Source organism: Syngnathus floridae, chromosome 8, assembly GCF_059516105.1.
Source record: "Syngnathus floridae isolate MCC-2025c chromosome 8, RoL_Sflo_1.0, whole genome shotgun sequence".
Taxonomy (NCBI): Eukaryota; Metazoa; Chordata; class Actinopteri; order Syngnathiformes; family Syngnathidae; genus Syngnathus; species Syngnathus floridae.
Genome location: NC_142420.1, coordinates 16,267,932 through 16,285,132, shown reverse-complemented (window position 1 = coordinate 16,285,132; position 17,201 = coordinate 16,267,932). Strand labels below are relative to the sequence as shown.

At 44.1% G+C, this 17,201-nt stretch overlaps 1 protein-coding gene and 1 long non-coding RNA gene across 3 annotated transcripts; both read left to right on the top strand.

The window, feature by feature from the left end:
• Positions 1-910: 910 nt before the first annotated feature.
• LOC148394704 (uncharacterized) lies at positions 911-7,136 on the top strand. 2 transcript variants are annotated; one of them, XR_015859908.1, is made up of 6 exons: positions 911-1,076; positions 1,200-1,277; positions 2,850-3,020; positions 3,144-3,221; positions 4,794-4,964; positions 5,088-5,165. It is a non-coding gene; the product is annotated as an uncharacterized LOC148394704 (long non-coding RNA). The 2 variants fall into 2 exon arrangements; XR_015859909.1 differs by lacking the exons at positions 4,794-4,964; positions 5,088-5,165 and adding an exon at positions 7,002-7,136.
• Positions 7,137-13,487: 6,351 nt separating this feature from the next.
• Positions 13,488-17,190, top strand: LOC148394703 (janus kinase and microtubule-interacting protein 2-like). Its single transcript, XM_088383327.1, has 6 exons — positions 13,488-13,841; positions 13,988-14,204; positions 14,463-14,656; positions 14,781-16,242; positions 16,327-16,397; positions 16,534-17,190. The coding sequence occupies exons 1-3, from the start codon at positions 13,665-13,667 to the stop codon at positions 14,468-14,470; spliced, it is 402 nt and encodes a 133-aa protein (XP_088239453.1). The 5' UTR covers positions 13,488-13,664; the 3' UTR covers positions 14,471-14,656; positions 14,781-16,242; positions 16,327-16,397; positions 16,534-17,190.
• Positions 17,191-17,201: the final 11 nt, after the last annotated feature.

Below are 17,201 nucleotides of genomic sequence, written 5' to 3'. Positions count from 1 at the left end.
CCCATTTTGCGCAGTAGATGTTCTGTTAATATCTAGTATTTATACAAAGTCATAATTTAAATTGCTTTCAACCTTCATTCATCGGTTCAACCAACATTACTCGCTCTTATTACCAACTTGTATTGATTTAACTAAGCGTTTAATACTTCCTATCAGGTCTCAAATCGAGATTTGGCAAAATACAATTTCAGCAAATCCAATTTTGCCAGGGAACAAAAATAGATTAAATAAACTAAATAAGTCCTCTTCCCATTAAATAAATCAGAAAAGTCTGTCTTGTAACCAGTCCTCTTCAAACAAGTAAAGTCTGCCCATTTTGTGCCATAGATTTTGTGTCTATGCCTAGTATTTAAACAAAATCATAATTTAAACGACTTCTTTCCTTCATTCACTTTGGAAATTTGGAATTGCAGCAAATCGAATTTTGCCAGGGAACAAAAATAGATCAATTAAACTAAATAAGTCTTCTTTCCATTAAATAAATTAAAAAAGTCTGTCTTGTAACCAGTCCTTTTCAAACAAGTAAAGTCTGCCCATTTTGTGCCGTCGATTTTGTGTTTATGCCTAGTATTTATACAAAATCATAATTTAAAGGACTTCATTCCTTCATTCACTTTGGAAATTTGGAATTGCAGCACATCAAATTTTGCCTGGGAAGAAAAGTAGATTAAATAAATTTAATAAGTCTTACTACTTCCCATTAAATAAATTAAATACGTCTTACTTGTTTCCACTCCTTTTCAAAACAGTAGTTTAAAACGAGGGCCCTTCACTCAATCTTTAACCTCAACCCCGCACGTTGTGTTGTATCTGTGAATGTTGGTTGTGGCCAAATGATAGTTTTCTTTCATTCGTTTAGGTTCCAAGAAAACTTGATGTAACTCTACTTTTAACTGCCGTTTCAGATAAGCGGGTATTACGTCGCAGTCATGTGCCGCGGATATGACGTAATTGCCGGAACCTCCGCCAAAATTCAAATCTGTTGCCGCGATGGCCGTGAGCCACTGAGCAGCGACGATTATCAACAGAAATATCTTTATTTTCTGCTTGCAACTGGACCGTCTAGAGCGTACACGGTAAGTAACACTCATTGTGTTTAAGGAGATTTACGTTTGTGATAGCAGAAGTGTAGCCGCGTTGCGTTGTACGTGTGAAAATTGGTCGAGGCGAAATGTTAATGTTTAATTTCATTCCTTTAGGTTCCACGGTGTTTGTTGGCTGCAAGTTTTCCACTGCAAGAAGAGGCTCGTATCATTGACCAGGAGCGAGCTACAATGGTGAGTAGCCATAACATTTATGTTAAACACTTCCTATTTCATGTCTAACAGTACTTGATTTAACAAATAACCATAAATAAATACAGTGTGGGCACTGAAGTTAACATATGTGATTATACTGCCTAATCTGTCACCGAGTAGATTGTTGCAAAGTAATATAAGATCCAAAGTTGTAATTCAGAATAGTTTTCAAAAGAAGGCCATTAGAATTATATACAAGTCTGATTACCCTGAACATAACAACAAGCTATTAATTAAATCACAAATTCTTCAATTCAAAGATTTGGTAGATTATCAGACAAATAATGTCTAACAGTAATTGATTTAACACATCACGATAAGTAGATTGAGTGTGGGCACTCTCAAGTTAACATATATGATTATACTGCCTAATCTGTTACAGAGTATGTTGTTGCCAAGTAATGTAGAATAGATCCAAAGTAGTAATCCAGAATAGTTTTGAAGAGGCCATTAGAATAATAAACAAATCTGATTACCTTGAACATAATAACAAGCTAAGTGTTTGATATGTCCTATGAAGTCGAAATTGGGCACCGTCATGTGGTGAAATTTGGAATTGCATCACATCCAATTTTGCCTGGGAACAAACAGATTAAATAAATCTTAGTTTTGAATAAGCCACTCCTTCTCAAACAAGTAAACTCTGCCCATTTCGCGCAGTAGATGTTCTGTTAATATCTAGTATTTATACAAAGTCATAATTTAAATTGCTTTCAACCTTCATTCATCGGTTCAACCAACATTACTCGCTCTTATTACCAACTTGTATTGATCTAACTAAGCGTTTAATACTTCCTATCAGGTCTCAAGGCAAGATTTGGCAAAATACAGTTTCAGCAAATCCAATTTTGCCAGGGAACAAAAATAGATTAAATAAACTAAATAAGTCTTCTTCCCATTAAATAAATCAGAAAAGTCTGTCTTGTAACCAGTCCTCTTCAAACAAGTAAAGTCTGCCCATTTTGTGCCGTAGATTTTGTGTCTATGCCTAGTATTTAAACAAAATCATAATTTAAACGACTTCTTTCCTTCATTCACTTTGGAAATTTGGAATTGCAGCAAATCGAATTTTGCCAGGGAACAAAAATAGATCAATTAAACTAAATAAGTCTTCTTCCCATTAAATAAATTAAAAAAGTCTGTCTTGTAACCAGTCCTTTTCAAACAAGTAAAGTCTGCCCATTTTGTGCCGTCGATTTTGTGTTAATGCCTAGTATTTATACAAAATCATAATTTAAAGGACTTCATTCCTTCATTCACTTTGGAAATTTGGAATTGCAGCACATCAAATTTTGCCTGGGAAGAAAAGTAGATTAAATAAATTTAATAAGTCTTACTACTTCCCATTAAATAAATTAAATACGTCTTACTTGTTCCCACTCCTTTTCAAAACAGTAGTTTAAAACGAGGGCCCTTCACTCAATCTTTAACCTCAACCCCGCACGTTGTGTTGTATCTGTGAATGTTGGTTGTGGCCAAATGATAGTTTTCTTTCATTCGTTTAGGTTCCAAGAAAACTTGATGTAACTCTACTTTTAACTGCCGTTTCAGATAAGCGGGTATTACGTCGCAGTCATGTGCCGCGGATATGACGTAATTGCCCGAACCTCCGCCAAAATTCAAATCTGTTGGCGCGATGGCCGTGAGCCACTGAGCAGCGACGATTATCAACAGAAATATCTTTATTTTCTGCTTGCAACTGGACCGTCTAGAGCGTACACGGTAAGTAACACTCATTGTGTTTAAGGAGATTTACGTTTGTAATAGCAGAAGTGTAGCCGCGTTGCGTTGTACGTGTGAAAATTGGTCGAGGCGAAATGTTAATGTTTAATTTCATTCCTTTAGGTTCCACGGTGTTTGTTGGCTGCAAGTTTTCCACTGCAAGAAGAGGCTCGTATCATTGACCAGGAGCGAGCTACAATGGTGAGTAGCCATAACATTTATGTTAAACACTTCCTATTTCATGTCTAACAGTACTTGATTTAACAAATAACCATAAATAAATACAGTGTGGGCACTGAAGTTAACATATGTGATTATACTGCCTAATCTGTCACCGAGTAGATTGTTGCAAAGTAATATAAGATCCAAAGTTGTAATTCAGAATAGTTTTCAAAAGAAGGCCATTAGAATTATATACAAGTCTGATTACCCTGAACATAACAACAAGCTATTAATTAAATCACAAATTCTTCAATTCAAAGATTTGGTAGATTATCAGACAAATAATGTCTAACAGTAATTGATTTAACACATCACGATAAGTAGATTGAGTGTGGGCACTCTCAAGTTAACATATATGATTATACTGCCTAATCTGTTACAGAGTATGTTGTTGCCAAGTAATGTAGAATAGATCCAAAGTAGTAATCCAGAATAGTTTTGAAGAGGCCATTAGAATAATAAACAAATCTGATTACCTTGAACATAATAACAAGCTAAGTGTTTAATATGTCCTATGAAGTCGAAATTGGGCACCGTCATGTGGTGAAATTTGGAATTGCATCACATCCAATTTTGCCTGGGAACAAACAGATTAAATAAATCTTAGTTTTGAATAAGCCACTCCTTCTCAAACAAGTAAACTCTGCCCATTTCGCGCAGTAGATGTTCTGTTAATATCTAGTATTTATACAAAGTCATAATTTAAATTGCTTTCAACCTTCATTCATCGGTTCAACCAACATTACTCGCTCTTATTACCAACTTGTATTGATTTAACTAAGCGTTTAATACTTCCTATCAGGTCTCAAGGCAAGATTTGGCAAAATACAGTTTCAGCAAATCCAATTTTGCCAGGGAACAAAAATAGATTAAATAAACTAAATAAGTCTTCTTCCCATTAAATAAATCAGAAAAGTCTGTCTTGTAACCAGTCCTCTTCAAACAAGTAAAGTCTGCCCATTTTGTGCCGTAGATTTTGTGTCTATGCCTAGTATTTAAACAAAATCATAATTTAAACGACTTCTTTCCTTCATTCACTTTGGAAATTTGGAATTGCAGCAAATCGAATTTTGCCAGGGAACAAAAATAGATCAATTAAACTAAATAAGTCTTCTTCCCATTAAATAAATTAAAAAAGTCTGTCTTGTAACCAGTCCTTTTCAAACAAGTAAAGTCTGCCCATTTTGTGCCGTTGATTTTGTGTTAATGCCTAGTATTTATACAAAATCATAATTTAAAGGACTTCATTCCTTCATTCACTTTGGAAATTTGGAATTGCAGCACATCAAATTTTGCCTGGGAAGAAAAGTAGATTAAATAAATTTAATAAGTCTTACTACTTCCCATTAAATAAATTAAATACGTCTTACTTGTTCCCATTCCTTTTCAAAACAGTAGTTTAAAACGAGGGCCCTTCACTCAATCTTTAACCTCAACCCCGCACGTTGTGTTGTATCTGTGAATGTTGGTTGTGGCCAAATGATAGTTTTCTTTCATTCGTTTAGGTTCCAAGAAAACTTGATGTAACTCTACTTTTAACTGCCGTTTCAGATAAGCGGGTATTACGTCGCAGTCATGTGCCGCGGATATGACGTAATTGCCCGAACCTCCGCCAAAATTCAAATCTGTTGGCGCGATGGCCGTGAGCCACTGAGCAGCGACGATTATCAACAGAAATATCTTTATTTTCTGCTTGCAACTGGACCGTCTAGAGCGTACACGGTAAGTAACACTCATTGTGTTTAAGGAGATTTACGTTTGTAATAGCAGAAGTGTAGCCGCGTTGCGTTGTACGTGTGAAAATTGGTCGAGGCGAAATGTTAATGTTTAATTTCATTCCTTTAGGTTCCACGGTGTTTGTTGGCTGCAAGTTTTCCACTGCAAGAAGAGGCTCATATCATTGACCAGGAGCGAGCTACAATGGTGAGTAGCCATAACATTTATGTTAAACACTTCCTATTTCATGTCTAACAGTACTTGATTTAACAAATAACCATAAATAAATACAGTGTGGGCACTGAAGTTAACATATGTGATTATACTGCCTAATCTGTCACCGAGTAGATTGTTGCAAAGTAATATAAGATCCAAAGTTGTAATTCAGAATAGTTTTCAAAAGAAGGCCATTAGAATTATATACAAGTCTGATTACCCTGAACAAGCTATTAATTAAATCACAAATTCTTCAATTCAAAGATTTGGTAGATTATCAGACAAATAATGTCTAACAGTAATTGATTTAACACATCACGATAAGTAGATTGAGTGTGGGCACTCTCAAGTTAACATATATGATTATACTGCCTAATCTGTTACAGAGTATGTTGTTGCCAAGTAATGTAGAATAGATCCAAAGTAGTAATCCAGAATAGTTTTGAAGAGGCCATTAGAATAATAAACAAATCTGATTACCTTGAACATAATAACAAGCTAAGTGTTTAATATGTCCTATGAAGTCAAAATTGGGCACCATCATGTGGTGAAATTTGGAATTGCATCACATCCAATTTTGCCTGGGAACAAACAGATTAAATAAATCTTAGTTTTGAATAAGCCACTCCTTCTCAAACAAGTAAACTCTGCCCATTTCGCGCAGTAGATGTTCTGTTAATATCTAGTATTTATACAAAGTCATAATTTAAATTGCTTTCAACCTTCATTCATCGGTTCAACCAACATTACTTGCTCTTATTACCAACTTGTATTGATTTAACTAAGCGTTTAATACTTCCTATCAGGTCTCAAGGCAAGATTTGGCAAAATACAATTTCAGCAAATCCAATTTTGCCAGGGAACAAAAATAGATTAAATAAACTAAATAAGTCTTCTTCCCATTAAATAAATCAGAAAAGTCTGTCTTGTAACCAGTCCTCTTCAAACAAGTAAAGTCTGCCCATTTTGTGCCGTAGATTTTGTGTCTATGCCTAGTATTTAAACAAAATCATAATTTAAACGACTTCTTTCCTTCATTCACTTTGGAAATTTGGAATTGCAGCAAATCGAATTTTGCCAGGGAACAAAAATAGATCAATTAAACTAAATAAGTCTTCTTCCCATTAAATAAATTAAAAAAGTCTGTCTTGTAACCAGTCCTTTTCAAACAAGTAAAGTCTGCCCATTTTGTGCTGTCGATTTTGTGTTAATGCCTAGTATTTATACAAAATCATAATTTAAAGGACTTCATTCCTTCATTCACTTTGGAAATTTGGAATTGCAGCACATCAAATTTTGCCTGGGAAGAAAAGTAGATTAAATAAATTTAATAAGTCTTACTACTTCCCATTAAATAAATTAAATACGTCTTACTTGTTCCCACTCCTTTTCAAAAAAGTAGTTTAAAACGAGGTCCCTTCACTCAACCTTTAACCCTATTTATTCACCTTCTAGGCTAAGTGTTAAAGGCTAAGTGTTAAAGGCTAAGTGTTAAAGGCTAAGTGTTAGAGGCTAAGTGCCAGAGACTAGGCGCCAGAGGCGAGTTTTTGTGGGCTGAAGTTTTAGTGGGGTTAGTGTGAATACAATCCAAAAGAATACAACAGAATACAATACAATAGAATATAATACATAGATTAAATTCAATAGCTCTTACTACTTCCCATTAAATAAATTAAATACGTCTTACTTGTTCCCAATCCTTTTCAAAAAAGTAGTTTAAAACGAGGGCCCTTCACTCAACCTTTAACCTCAACCCCGCACGTCACATTGTGTTGTATCTGTGAATGTTGGTTGTGGCCAAATGATAGTTTTCTTTCATTCGTTTAGGTTCCACGGTGTTTGTTGGCTATGTTTTCCACTGTCAGAAGGATGAAAATACAAAGTACAACGCTTGGACGTGGGCGAAGACGTCACCGGTGAGTCCTTCCTTCCTATTTATTTACCTTCTAGATGCTAGAGGCTAAGTGTTAGAGGCTAAGTGTTAGAGGCTAAGTGTTAAAGGCAACACAATACGAACAACACAACACAATACGAACAACTCAACACAATATGAACAACACAATATGAACAACACAACACAGTACGAACAACACAACACAATACGAACAACACAACACAATACGAACAACACAACACATTACGAACAACACAACACAATACGAACAACACAACGATACTGCACTGAACAACACGATACCGCACTGAGAAACACGATACCGCACTGAACAACACGATACCGCACTGAACAACACCATGCCGCACTGAACACCATGCCACACTGAACAACACCATCCCGCACTGAACAACACCATGCCGCACTAAACAACACCATGCCGCACTGAACAACACCATGCCTCACTGAACGACACCATGCCGCACTGAAAGACACCATGCCGCACTGAACGACACCATGCCGCACTGAAAGACACCATCCCGCACTGAACACCATGCCGCACTGAACAAAACCATCCTGCACTGAACAACACCATCCCGCACTGAACAACACCATGCCGCACTGAACAACATTATGCCGCACTGAACAACACCATGCCGCACTGAACAACACCATCCTGCACTGAACAACACCATTCCGCATTGAACACCATGCCGCACTGAACAACACCATCCCGCACTGAACAACACCATCCCGCACTGAACAACACCATGCCGCACTGAACAACATTATGCCGCACTGAACAACATTATGCCGCACTGAACAACACCATGCCGCACTGAACAACACCATGCCGCACTGAACAACACCATGCCGCACTGAACAACATTATAACGCACTGAACAACACCATCCCGCACTGAACAACACCATGCCGCACTAAACAACATTATGCCGCACTGAACAACATTATGCCGAAATGAACAACACCATGCCGCACTGAACAACACCATGCCGCACTGAACAACACCATGCCGCACTGAACAACACCATGCCGCACTGAACAACACGATCCCGCATTGAACACCATCCCGCACTGAACAACACCATGCCGCACTGAACAACACCATGCCGCACTGAACAACACCATGCCGCACTGAACAACACCATGCCGCACTGAACAACACCATTCCGCACTGAACAACACCATGCCGCACTGAACAACATTATGCTGCACTGAACAACACCATGCCGCACTGAACAACACCATGCCGCACTGAACAACATTATGCCGCACTGAACAACATTATGCCGCACTGAACAACACCATGCCGCACTGAACAACACCATGCCGCACTGAACAACACCATGCCGCACTGAACAACACCATGCCGCACTGAACAACACGATCCCGCATTGAACAACACCATGCCGCACTGAACAACACCATCCTGCACTGAACAACACCATCCCGCACTGAACAACACCATGCCGCACTGAACAACATTATGCCGCACTGAACAACACCATGCCGCACTGAACAACACCATGCTGCACTGAACAACACCATGCCGCACTGAACAACACGATCCCGCATTGAACAACACCATCCCGCAGTGAACAACACCATGCCGCATTGAACAACACCATGCCGCACTGAACAACACCATGCTGCACTGAACAACATTATGCTGCACTGAACAACACGATCCTGCATTGAACAACACCATGCCGCACTGAACAACACCATCCTGCACTGAACAACACCTTTCCACACTGAACAACACCATGCCGCACTGAACAACATTATGCCGCACTGAACAACACCATGCCGCACTGAACAACACCATGCCGCACTGAACAACACCATGCCGCAATGAACAACACCATCCCGCAATGAACAACACCATGCCGCATTGAACAACACCATGCCGCACTGAACAACACCATCCCGCACTGAACAACACCACCCCGCACTGAACAACACGATCCCGCATTGAACAACACCATCCCGGACTGAACAACACCATGCCGCACTGAACAACACCATTCCGCACTGAACAACACCATGCCGCACTGAACAACACCATGCCGCACTGAACAACACCATGCCGCACTGAACAACACCATGCCGCACTGAACAACATTATGCCGCACTGAACAACACCATGCCGCACTGAACAACACCATCCCGCACTGAACAACACCATGCCGCATTGAACAACACCATGCCGCACTGAACAACACCATCCTGCACTGAACAACACCATCCCGCACTGAACAACACCATGCCGCACTGAACAACATTATGGCGCACTGAACAACATTGTGCCGCACTGAACAACACCATGCCGCACTGAACAACACCATGCCGCACTGAACAACACCATGCCGCACTGAACAACATTATGCCGCACTGAACAACATTATGCCGCACTGAACAACACCATGCCGCACTGAACAACACCATGCCGCACTGAACAACACCATGCCGCACTGAACAACACGACGTCGCACTGAACAACACGACGCCGCACAGAACAACACGACGCCGCACAGAATAACACAATACCGCACAGAACAACACAATACCGCACAAACAGTTTTAGATAATATTACGTCGCAGTCATGTGACGCGGACATGACGTCAATAGGCGGAACTCACGGCAAAATTATAATCCGTGGGCGTGGCTTGCAACAGGAAGTAGGAAAGCGGCAATTCTGGCAAACAAGACACAGCGGTTAGTAACACGATGACTAACAAGGCAAATATTTTTGTTTTCAGCTTGCAACTTGACCGTCTAGAGCGTACAAGGTAATTACAACTGTTTTTTTTTAGCCCTGAAAAGCGAGGGAGTGTGGCGTTTGGGAGGAATGTCGAACTCGGCGTCTGCTTCCAGCCACAGACGCCAAATTTCGACGATTATTTCGACTGGTCAACGGTTGTAAATTATTGCGTTGACTAAAAACTTTATTTAACTCTACTCTTAACTTTGCCGTTTCAGATCTGCGGGTATTACACCGCGGAAATGACGTCAATAGGCTGAACTCTCGCCAAAATTCAAATCTGTGGGCGCAATGGCCTTGAGCGAGACACCGGATACAAACACGACGATTATCAACAGAAATATCTTTATTTTCTGCTTGCAAGTGGACCGTCTAGAGCGTACACGGTAAGTACAACTCATTGTGTTTAAAAAGATTTACGTTTGTGTAGTTTGCGTTGCGTTGTATCTGTGAATGTTGGTTGAGGCTAAATGTTAATGTTTAATTTCATTCCTTTAGGTTCCACGGTGTTTGTTGGCTGTATGTTTTCCACTGCAAGAAGAGGCTCGTATCATTGACCAGCAGGAGCTACAATGGTGAGTACCCCTTTCGTCTTCCATTTATGTTAAACACTTCCTATTTCATGTCTAACAGTACTCGATTTAACAAATAACCATAAATAAATACAGTGTGGGCAGTCACGTTAACATATGTGATTATCCTGCCTAATATGTTTATCACAAATATGTCACTAATCACTAATATGTTTATTTGTTTATCACAACACCTTTGGACCTTCAGCAATCGATTATTTCCCTTCATCTACATAGAGACAGAACGATGGTGTCTTAAACATCTCATTCATTTCACCAAATAACTTCACGCAGGTGGATAACGGCCGTCTCGGTCACGCTATGTTGCGTGATGCAGTTTTGAAGAACCAAATGCATTTATTCAATGAATAAGTCAAGCTAGTTCTATGTTTATGATGTTGTAAGTTACGGTACCGATTGAAGTTGAGTTCGAAGCCAGTGGAAAACAGCGCTGCGTTTGTGCTCTCCAGGTACAAATGTTGTGATCTCTGACTGACGACCGGGCGAGACTCGAGTAAGAGATGTCCAAACGAGCTCCGGCAGGGCGGGCCAAGGCGGAGCGAACGGACGTCCTTCAGGCCGCCAATGACGAGCTGAGAACCAAACTGATGGACGTCCAGTTAGAACTTCAGCAGGAGAAGAACAAGGTGAAAACCTCAACAGACAGACACTGCCTGCCTCCCTGCCTGCCTCCCTGCCTGCCTCCCTCCCTCCCTCCCTCCCAGTTTTCCCGATGTAGATTAGACATGCGTGTGCCATGACTGTGTCAGCCTACATCAACAAATGCACCGAGGACGTCAGCACCACTAAGAATATCATCACCCGGGGCAACCAACGACCCTGGATGACTGAGGAGGTACGTCAAACGCTACGAGCGCGGAACTCTGCCTTCAAGTCTGGCGACAAGGAGACACTGAGGACAGCGAGAGCCAACTTGAACCGTGCCATCAGGATAGCGAAGCGAGACCGCAGTCGAAAATTTCAGGATCGTTTCCACGACGTCAAAAACATCAGGAGTATGTGGCAAGGCATACGGGCGATTACAGACTACAACTCACTCTCCCCCCCCCCCCCCCCCCCCCCCCGGTGGGTGTAGTTGATGCTGACTTTCTAAATGGTCTAAATAACTTCTTTGGGAGGTTCGAGGCACTAAACGGCACTCCAGCAGTTAAAACTGTCCCCCATCAGGAAGAGGAGGTACTCTGCCTTGACTCCGCCGATGTGTTGAAGACCCTGAGGAGAGTCAACCCCTGTAAGGCCCCTGGCCCCGACAACATTCCTGGGCGTGTGTTCAGGGAATGTGCAAGTCATCTGGCTGGGGTCATCACAGACATTTTTAACACCTCGCTGGGCCAAGCCACAGTGCCGGCGTGCTTTAAGACTGCCTCCATCATTCCGGTGCCGAAGAAACCTCAAATCACCTCATTTAATGATTACCGGCCTGTTGCACTGACTCCGGTTATGATGAAGTGCTTCGAAAGGCTGCTTAAAGGTCACATCGTTTCCAGACTCCCCCTATTATTTGACCCGTTCCAGTTTGCCGACCGGCAAAAACGCTCCACTCAGGACGCCATCTCCTCCGTTCTTCACCTGAGCCTGGCTCACCTGGAGGAGAAGAACACCCATGTGCGGAGGCTGTTCCTGGACTTCAGCTCAGCGTTTAACACCATCATCCCACAGCATCTGGTAGGAAAATTGGAACACCTGGGCTTCAACACCCCCCTTCGCAACTGGCTGCTAGACTTCCTCACCAACAGACCTCAGTCAGTCCGGGTCGGACAGAACACCTCTGATGTCATCACCCTCAGCACAGGCTCCCTTCAGGGCTGCGTCCTGAGCCCCCTGCTGTGCACCCTGATGACACACGACTGCGTCCTCAGGTTCACCACCAATCACATCGTGAAGTCAGCAGACGACACAACGGTGGTGGGGCTCATGAGAGACAACAACGACCTGGACTACAGAGAGGAGGTGGAGCAGCTGGTGGGCTGGTGCAGAGAAAACAGCCTGATCCTGAATGAGGAGAAGATGAAGGAGATCATCGTCGACTTCAGGAAAAAACAGCCTCACCACGCTCCACTGATCATCAACAGCTCAGCTGTGGAGGTGGTCAGCACCACCAAATTCCTGGGGGTCCACATCACAGAAGACCTCACCTGGACTATGAACACTACGGCACTGGTCAAGAGGGCACAGAAGCGCTTGTACTTACAGCGGAGGATGAGGAGAGCCCACCTGCCCCCACCCATCATGAGGACGTTCTACAGGAGCACCATAGAGAGCATTCTGACAAGCTGTCTCTCTGTGTGGTGTGGAGGCTGCACCGCCTCCGATTGGAAGAACGTGAGGAGAGTGGTGAGGACAGCAGAGAGGATCATAGGGGCTCCTCTTCCCTCCATTCAGGACATTTCATCTCAGCGCTGCATGTCCCGTGCCCGTAACATCATCAATGACCCATCACACCCCCACCATGGACTGTTCTCCCTGCTGCCCTCTGGGAAGAGGTTTGCAGCATCCGCTGCAGGTCCACCAGGTTCTGCAACAGCTTTTTCCCTGCTGTCATCAGACTGTTGAACACTAGAACTGTTGAGCTCTAAACTGAACTCAAAGTCAAAGTCAAAGTCAAAGTCAGCTTTATTGTCAATTTCTCCACATGCCAAAGACACACAAAGAAACCGAAATTTCGTTCCCCCCTATCCCACGGTGACAAGACATGGCTCACAACAGACAAACAGTAAACAAGTATAACAAAAGCGTTATACTCTTTTGAACTCTGCATCACACATTCACAGAACTGTACTTTATGACACTACGGACCTCTATCTTGCACTATCTCGCACTACCAACTTTACTGAACTTGTATAAACCCTTTAAATAGAAGTTTAATACATGGTTTAGCATTCCTCTGCACACTCTTGAATACTGTTTTGCCTACTTGCACTATTGCATAATTATCACTGCTGCACTTTATACTTATTTTTAATATATATATATATATATATATATAGTATATGTATATATATATATATTTTCATAGGATATGTTACTTCTATTCAACTGCAATATCACTACTTTGTTGTAAGACGTATGCAACGGAATTTCATTTTGTATGCACCATGTGCAGACAAGATGACAATAAAGTTTGTCTAAGTCTAAGTCTAAGTCATGTCAGGTCAGCTGTCTGGAGAGAGAGAGAAGTCAGGACCTGCGGGCGGAGCACCACCGTGCCACCGCCGCCATGACGGAACTCAAAAGCAAACTCCATGAGGAGAAGCAGAAAGAGTTAGCCATTACCAGGGAGACATTACTGCGGCAGCATGAAATGGAGCTGATGAGAGTGATCAAAATCAAAGATGGAGAGATCCAGCGACTGAATGCCTTGGTCCTCAGCCTGAGGGACGGCTCCATGGACAAGGTGATCCGCTCTATCCGTGTCTGACTATCCGCACGCCACTTCGGGCTTCGATGCGGCCGCTACCGTATTGTGTAGCTTGTCCCCAGTAAGCGTCGCGGCGCTCCGTTGCGGTCTCAACGGCCCGGTGTGGCGCAATGTCTGCTCAGGTGAGGATGGGGGGCGCTTTGCTGGCGGAGGTGGAGGAGACGCGGCGGTGTCGGGAGACCGAGCGGTGTCGCCTCCACCAGGAGCGCGGAAGAAGCCCTGGCAGCGGCCCAGCAGGCCTGGCAGTCCCGAGCGGCCGAGCTCCGATCGGCTCATCACCAGCATCGGGAGGAGCTGAGCCGAACCAAGAGAGACTGCGAGAGGGAGATCCGCCGACTGGTAGGACTGATCAGATGCGCGGTGCGTGGCTATGTTCCCAATTTCGTTGTATACCTGCAGTGCAATGACACCTAAGGCATTCTATTCTATTCTATTTCACAAGAAGAAAATGTCCGGTTGCTCGCTTCGCTTTTGTCACAGCAAAGGTGTTCTAGTCGATTCAAGAAAAAAATTAGCCGGTTGCTCTCTTTGTTTTTGTCACAATTCTGGCAAATGAGTTTGCCCGCCTGCCTGAGCGCTCCCCGTTTGTACATCCAGACGGATGAGATCAAGCTGAAAGACAGAGCGGTTAGTGTTTTGGATGAAGCCCTGGGGCCGGCCACGTCCACCGCCTTCAGCTGCAGACTCAGGCTGCCGAGCAGCAGATCGCTGCCCTGAGGGATTCCCAAAGGGCGGGCCTAAACTACCCTGGAAGTGGGGTCAACGCCGCTACTAGCAATCCTCTTCATTGCGTAAGCCACCTCATCACACACTTGCAGTACGCATGACTTAGTTCGTTGCTGGAGGAAGGTAGCACAAAAACAGTTTTGAACTTTGAACGAGTGCTTGTGTGTGTGTGTTGCGGGGCGTTTTCAGTCTCAGGAGGATCGGGACACGCGACGGTTTCATCTGAAAATCGCTGAGCTCAGCGCAGTCATCAGGAACCTGGAGGATCGAAACGCCCTGCTTTCTGAAGAGCGCAATGAACTGGTAATTTATTGACGGCACGCTTGAAGGTTTGCGCTACGTTTGATGCGCGCCATCCAGCGAGGCACCCATTGCGCTTGCTTATTAGTTGAGCGGCGCGGCGAGTCGGTTGCCTGGTAGATGTCTTTTATTGGGAGCCAAAGCCACGATTCCGTTCAAACCGATGCAAAAGGAATGGATACGTTCTGGCCCGCGTGTTGTGCGTCTTTCACATCCCGCACTTCATGCTTGCAGCTAAAGCGACTGAGAGAAACAGAAAGCCAGTTTCTGCCACTCCTGTACAAAAACAAACGCCTGAGCAGGAAGAATGAAGAACTCTCGCTGGTGCTGTGTCGCCTTGAAAACAAAGTGCGCTTTGTCACCCAGGAGAACGAGGAGATGGCAAGCTTGGTAAGTCGACGCGGACAACGGCGGCGTGCCAACAGAGTCCACTGCATTTGTGTTCCACAGAGAAGGCCTAGTTCGCTCAATGACCTGGACCGCGGTTGCGGCCAGCAGGACGGTGAAATGGAGTTCCTTCAAGTTGTGGAGCAGCGGCACATCATCGACGACTTGTCCAAGGTCTTCAGGCAGGCGACTCGGTGCACGTACGGCAGCGCCGCGCTCGCTCGCTGTCGCCAGGAAACCTTTTCCGTCCAAAGCTTGGCCGGCGGCCGCCATCCAAAAAATTGGCCCCTTAAATTCCGACCTTTCAAGCAGGAGCATTGTGCGCACGCGTTTGAACACGCTTTAGACTTGTTTTGCCGTTTTCAGCAGCTCAAAGCTCCCGTTTTGTCAGCGCCTTTGCCACTCGCTGTGCGCTGAAAACGACGGACTTGCCCGGCTGCTCAGCCCGTCAACCATGAGCCGCGAGCGCGACGTCATTGTCCGTAGGCAGCTAGTGGCAAAATGCACCCTGTTAGAGTTGCGCTCGCTCCAACTTATTTTGCAAGAACCACACGGGAGACAAGTAAGTTCTTTTGGACACCTGCAGGTGGAGAGTCCATCCGTTGTACGAATGAAGTCTGACTCTCGGCTCCTGCACGAGCATTTTAATTAAGAGAAACAGGGTGGGTGTAAGAGTGGATTGAATAGAGGAAGCCCTTGACCTCTAGTCAAAACATAGCAAGGGGTGTTTTACGACTTTGTGTAGGAAGGGATAAGCGATAGGGATAAATAAGGGATAAATAATATTATTTATTACAGGTTGCAGTCAAAGTCAAAGCAACACAATGATACGATAAAGATAATCTGGAAAACCCTGACACACCCTGTAGTTGTCACTTTTGGAAAAGACGAGCGTCCCTCCAATCATCGCCGGTGACGTGTTTTTCAGGCTCTGGAGACAGGCGCTCATGTCAGAAATGTCATTGTGAGTCGCGTTTGTTTCTGCGCCGGAGCCGTTCGTTCCCTTTGCATCCAAAGAATCTCAAAGGCGGATTATTTGTGTCGACAGGAGAGAGATTTGCTGCTACGATACCGACGTCGAGAATCTCTGAGGAGGAACAAAGCGTGAGGTCCTGCAAGGTGAGCCTGTTTGTTTGCGGCTGCTTGGTGTTGCGCAAGATGAAATGGCCGTTTTCTCGCTATCGTTCCTCTCGTCGATTCATCGTGAGGTGTCGCTTCAGTTTGTTCAGAGAGATGTTTGCTTCCGCGCCCGCAGGTCATCGAAACATTTTCCGGCTACGACGAAGACGTGTTGGTGGACTCGGACGGATCGTCCTTGTCTTTTCACACCGACAGAACCCCCGACACGGAACCCGAAGAGGTAGCCCGCCATTTCTGCCAGCGTATTGGCACCAAACATTCCTCTTCAGCCTGGAATCGGACTCTTCTTTGCGTCGCGGGTGCTTTGTCGCCGGTCTGACTGATTCTGGTACTAGTGCTGTGTTGCATTGGTGTGTGCATGAAGAGGCGGAGCTTCGCTACCGCCAGCTGACGCAAGAATATCAAGCGCTGCAACGAGCCTACGCTCTGCTAGCCCAGACCAGCGAAGGGGACTACGACGCCGAGAAGGAGATCAAGGTGGCGCCCCTTCCCGCAACCCCCGGCCGGGTCGCAGCCTCCCCGTTCTCACCCAGCCTCGGGTGTTCTCTGGTCTGAAAGGAGGAGGAGGAGCCTCCCTCCTCCTCCTTTCAGACCAGAGAAAAGCTGATGGTAGAAATGGGTCACTATCAAAGCAGAGTAGCAGATCTGGAGTCAGCGCTGAAGCAACAAGGACAGGTAAGCTCATCAATGAGCACACCTTTTTCTCAGACAAAATAGCTACATTCTTCAGTCACTCAATCAGCAGTTGGCCGAAAAAGTGACGGAAAGAAAGGCGCTGGGCGG